Source organism: Ambystoma mexicanum, chromosome 6q (assembly GCF_040938575.1).
Source record: "Ambystoma mexicanum isolate Mex_15411 chromosome 6q, UKY_AmexF1_1, whole genome shotgun sequence".
NCBI classification, from domain to species: Eukaryota; Metazoa; Chordata; class Amphibia; order Caudata; family Ambystomatidae; genus Ambystoma; species Ambystoma mexicanum.
The window spans coordinates 199,918,743-199,924,742 of record NC_090937.1 but is presented as its reverse complement, the minus strand read 5'-3'; the positions used below and the strand labels follow the sequence as shown (position 1 = coordinate 199,924,742).

The 6,000-nt window shown below is 43.1% G+C and overlaps 1 protein-coding gene across 2 annotated transcripts in view; it reads right to left on the bottom strand.

Annotated features, from left to right (window-relative positions):
• Nucleotides 1-991: 991 nt before the first annotated feature.
• KIAA1958 (KIAA1958 ortholog) overlaps nt 992-6,000 on the bottom strand; it is a 962,448-nt gene continuing 957,439 nt past the window's right edge. For both annotated transcript variants that reach the window (XM_069630639.1, XM_069630637.1), the window contains one exon: nt 992-3,426. In XM_069630639.1, coding sequence (XP_069486740.1) covers nt 2,614-3,426 — 813 coding nt within the window. In that variant the 3' untranslated portion in view covers nt 992-2,613. The remainder of the gene's footprint in view (nt 3,427-6,000) is intronic.

The window sequence follows — 6,000 nt, the reverse complement described above, 5'->3', positions numbered from 1 at the left end:
AGGCACCATTCATGGTGGGCATTTAGACACAAAGAGTACATTGGATATTGGGTGATCCTTCATGGCCCCTACTGCACCCGCTTTTAAAACTGTCCTCCAGCCTCTCCCCACCCCAATGATGATGCTGGCTCTACCTTTGTTTTGCATATAAGAGGAATAGTACTGCCTTCAAACTCTCCTCATTGTCCTAAGTGATTTGATATAGGTTTTGGGGAGCAGGACCTGTTAAGGGAAAGAGGACTTTAGGAAATGAAAACCGCAAGCCTCCATGTCTCCTTTTAAGTATGATGGGGCAAGCTGAGAACTGTCACAAGTCACCCTGCACCGCGCACAGCGACTGTGCCTAGCACAGCCCCCTGAGACTTTCATACATCGGGGCAGCACCAGTCAAGCAAACAATTGGGTTTGATCAGTTATGGGGCCAGAATCCCTGGTTGTTTGGACCAGATAACTAACTCTGTGTCTTCAGCAGTCCTGAAAGACATAAAATAATAATGCAAATAATAATGCTCAAGGTTCTACCCATAACCCCCAGCCTGACCTCCACCCGCACCTACCAGTAAGGGTGGGTGCCGTTGGCTCTCGCTCCCAGTGACACGCTTCTGTGTCTTCTTCCACCGGCATCTGCTTTTCTGCAATATCTGGTAGAGGCAGTGATAGCGGGAAGAAGGATTACCCATACGTGTTCATTCAATAACCCTTCAGATGCCATTAGGAAGTTGCTGAGTGGCTGGGGGAAAGATCAGAGCCATGTTGGCTTTTTGCTGCCTAGTGCTGCCCCTCTAGGCTAGGGTTCGCATGGGCAGAACAGAGCGTCATATGTCGAGTACACCTGCTATAAACCAAGTCGAGATACTGACCATTTGTAGACACATTATGCCCTAAAATGATTTTTTCCTGCCAGCTAAAAAGCATTTATAAACTTCACAATTATTAGTGACCTATCCACACAACACGTCATCGCACACTCAAACAAACAAGCGACAAAGGGTACAGTTTACAGTTGTTTATTATTCTGCATAAAGTGTGCTTTGAATCTTAAATTAAGCTATTCCTACACATATAGTTGCCCCTCGCATTGACGCCCATCAGACAAAATTACAAAAAAGGCAGATAAACAACATAAGCATGTGGTTAACCAGTAGCCACAGCTGCTACATCCTCGATAACACGACAGACAACACAGCAGAGGGAAGACGAAGAGGAGCCATCTAAATACTGAACAGGTAAGTAGGAGTTTTTTTTAGACAAATAGAACTCGGGGCATGGAGGGTTCAGAGACCTCAAATATTGTTTGTTTTACTAGTTCTTGTGACATACATAAAGAATGCGTGGCGCTTCCCTTTCCCTAAATCACAGGTCTCAAGTGGCAGAAACACAGATCCTGCCAGCAGCTCATGCCTCTTCCCTCCCACAGCAATGATTTCATCGGCATCAACTTTAATAATATCCTCTGTACTCCATTCATCCAAGAGTGTTCGTTTGGATTATTTGTTTGAGGGGTCTAAACAAACATACTTTATATATCACACACTGAAAATAAAAGCAGAGGGTTTTACCCCCAGACTTCATGAAGTATTAACACTATAGGTAGGTACTATTCAACAACACAGTATTATCTTAAAACCATTAAGAACTTGGTCAACACAATGTCCAAAAAATCACTCAATGCTTGAAACAAACATTTCTAAGATTTCTATGTGTGAGGTTGCAAAAGTATTTTGAGTTTATTCGACTGCTTACCCCTCAGTTCGCAAGCCTAGCGATCAAAAATAGTGCTATTGCGCTGCCTACCTAATGTATCCAAAGTTTGAAGTAAACACACACACACAGAGTAAAACGAAAATATGAGGAACACATGTTTTTGTTGAAAACGAAATATAAACCTGAAGGATGAAATCTGATGCGACAAAATAGAAAAGGGACCTGAAATTAAGAGAAAAACGTATCAGAGTAAGAACAAAGTAACAGATTTTTGGTAGTTCTGCTGCTTGAATCTCACCTTTGCATTAGCATCATTCTGGCCTTTCACTGAAAATGTCTTTATGGGCTATGGAAAGCAGAATGTGATCACCCATAACATCTAAGGCATCCTTGCTTACAATACTCCAGCCAGGCATTGTTGTAGAAAGCAACAGCATCTCCCATCTGCCTAGGCCAATTTTCAGCAACAGGGAAAGGGAACAGTGGGTGGGTCAGAGGCAAATGCCTGCTTCTAGCTACTATGGAATTATTTTCCAATCAAATGTACCCAGATACATGTATACATCGAACGCTACCAGTCTACTGGGATTTCATTTCAGTTCTTTGCACTCTTCTGCCTTGGTGTTGTTTGCATAGAGAACACGGTCCTAAAGGCACTTTGTGTACATGCTTATCTCCGCCTCTCTGGAAACGTGGAAATAATCCATGCAGCAGTCCTGTCTCTGTAACATGACAAGCAGGTGCTGGTACAGATTGGACAGTGGTTTCCATACCAGTCAACTATAGTGTGGCGAGCACAAGCTTATTTGTAGCAAACAATGGTCAGGTCACTGAAAGCAGTTACTCTAGGACTCAACAATCCTCTGTTCCAATGTTATTACAGATGGTGCAACGTCAATGAGACAATGGTTACATGTGCTGATAGTTGTTAACAGGGCCAAAATTCCTACAGGCTTGGGTGAACGAGATGAATGTGTATCTGTCGCAGAGGTCAAGCATTACTTTCTTGGCTAACTTTGGGACAACTCCTCTCAGGGACCGGAGCCCCATTCTTTGTTCTTCGTACCAAACACTACCCATTCCAGTGATCTCCTTGCGGGGAGTCAAGTAGAATGGAGACTTGGCATCCATTTGCGAAGGGGGTCGGTGATCATACATATACTTACAAAGTAGGCAATAAGGGCAGCGGCGGAGTCCCATAGAATGCTCATGGTAAATCTGCCCGTAACAAACCTTGCTGGCATTGAGTCTGTTTTCTCTCTTCACACTATCAGTTCTGGCAAAGAAAGTCCTGTTATGTGAATCCTTCAGCAATTCAATGTCACCATACATCAGGTCTGCATGTTCTTGTAAAGTCCTCATGTTCAAGTACTGGCTGTTGTATTTGACAACTGTAGACAGCAGGGCCATTGGACTCTCATCCCCCAGGCATCCAATCCTCCACATTTGCTCCTGATCGGAAAGCGAGAAGTACGCAATGGTGCGGGACCGTGCACCTGACATGCCCGCCTTCTTGAGCACCCGTAATTTCTCCTTCAGTTTCTGCGAGGATGAATTGAATATGCTGCTGGTAATGGAGAAACCAGCACCTGCGTTTTTTACTATGCGATCTAGTCCTCGGCGGATTGCATGAAGGGACGTTGCAAGGAAGTCAGAGCCATCTGTTTTCTTCACTGTGATGTAGAAATCCTCCAGCAGCTCATTTAATTTGACAGCAGGGACCTGGAACAAGGCAAAATACAAGGTTAGACTCAAAATGCAGTAGATTTGTTGGTCAAATCAGAAGAAAGTGGGGTAACAGTACAATTACTTTCCCCAAGGTGAACCTAGCTTGCTCTGGGCCTTTTTGTTTAAAATAACCTTTACCTTTCTAGTGAAGATTCTGCTACAGAACATGCCCTAAGATTTGGATACAGGTAGGTCTCTGACTAACTCTTGTAATTCGATTTCAGTTAAACATTGCTGTTTGGTATAATGCATGAATTCCAAATGCTACACACATAAGACTGGGATTAACAGTTTTGTAAAAATGTGCTTCAAATGGTTAACAAAACCCGTTGATTCATTCTATGAGGGTCTTGATCATACAAATATTGGAAAGCAATGCAACACAATTAGTCTGAAAGGAAAGTCTAATAGTTAAATCACTAGTTTTAACATTACGCCCAAAGAAGAGCAGATAACCAGTCAACTCGTTATTACCCAAATTGACCTTTTTTCCTAATTGACCTAATAATAGTGGTCCTAATTGACCTTCTCACAATTGACCTTTTACCTTTATTTTAGTTATTTTATATATGTGTGGTGTGGGTTTGGGATAATAAATAATATAAGGGGATTGGGTGGGGTTTTTTGGACTGGGTGTGGGTTGCGGGGGGTTTCCCCCCATATATATCTCCTAATTGACCTTTTAAATTAGGTCAGTTCTCCCGCAATCAATTGTTATTAGATCAATTTGTATACATCTGTCAACCCTGCTCAAAACTAATTGATTATCACACTTACTAATTCCCATACCACTATAAATTCAGAATTAATGCCAAACCCTCTACCCTAAGGTTTGCTCAAACAATCTCATACAAACATAACAAGTAGCTAAGGAAAACCCGCTAACTACTATTTCTTCATTCAACCTCTACTGCCTTTTGCAAAACTAGAGATATGCTTTGGCTAACCATCTTGAACTATTTGACTGCATCCACAACCTCCTCTTTCTAATAGAAGACTGGTTTAATGAAAAAGAAGCAAACTGACCAACATCTTCCAACTCCGCCCCCATCTCTACCCAAGGATGACAAATTATTTGTGTGATCGGGTCACCTTACCACAGATCTCTTTTTTCGCAAGGACAGATATCCACCACTAGGTCACTGTCCTCCTGCTTGCCACCTCCTGTTCCCGTGGTTCGGGCCTGATACACCGAATGTACTCCACTTTCTACTCCCTCCTCTCTGGCTCTCCCCTATTTGCCTTTTTGTTTTTTCCACATCCTTCCAAGCCACTCCTCTGGGAGAATCAATTCTGCTCACTTTGACGGGGGAACTGTGTCCTATATTTCCTTTTACTTACCCCTGCTCCTTCTAAAACGGTGACCCCTGTAATGCCTGTTTTTTGTCCCTCCTCTGGTGACACCTGCATGTTTAATTTGGTTTCCTCATCCCTTCTTTGTCCCTGCCACGTCCCTCCACCTGTTTGTAAGACCAGCCCTACTCCCATTCACCTGAATAATGCTGCAGTAAGATGTTCCACGGTATAACAGCCGCAACACATCGCCCAGCTCCCATTTGTGTAACAACAAATGGACTTACTACACACTTAACACGCTCTGAAGACAAAAAAATGTTGTGGTTAATTTCAACATTCACTGGGGAAACAGGTCAACATACCCAGTGTCCAATTTCAAGTCATGCTTATCATACAGTAACCTTACAGGGTGCCGCAGCTAACCACCTTCTGAAAGCTGAATATCCTCTCAAATGTATTAATTGCTGACCCTCCCCACATCAGAGGCCACACCCCATATGAGTTGATTGATCGGATCACCAGCAAGTAAAAATTCAGAAACATTAGAGGAACAATGAAAACAGCATTCTCTCCATTCAGCTGTACCACAACACAACATTATAAATACTTGGGTTCTGCTAACTAACATTTTAGACGTTTCCGTAGTGTACCCGGCCAGAATGTCAAGTGGTCCCAACAAAAGGAAAATCACCAGTAATATATTTTAACAGGATTTATTATGAATATTTAAAGGGTTGGCCAAAAACACAAAAAACTCAAATTAGAATGTCTCTCATAATTCCTCTGTGATTATGTGGATTCTCAGAGCATCACCCCATCACCAACAGTATCTGAGTTAAGTGTCTTTCTTGAACTTCCTGCCTTCTTAGCTGAAACTTAGCTGAAACTTAGCTGTACATGTTGTAGATTGCTTACAGTGGAGAGACCTCCTTCCATTGTCTTAGGTCTGTAGTGGTATTCGACCATTTAAGCGGTGCCATATATTGAATCTGAGCCCACCTTTCATCAGGGCCTAGAGCCTGAAGCAACAAGGAGGCCCTGTTAGGGTTTCTACTGTCTGACTGCCATCCAGGGATGGCATGCGGCTAACCATCTCTGTCTTAATGCCAGTAAGATGGAGAGCCTTCTCATTGGGACACCTGCACCCTGTTTTCTTCCTACCCTCTGGCTGCCCTCTTTGGGCCATCCTGTAAGGCCAAAAACCTTGGGGTCATCTTCGACTCTGCTCTCTCCTTCACCCCTTACATATTGGACCTTGCCAAGAAGGCCTAC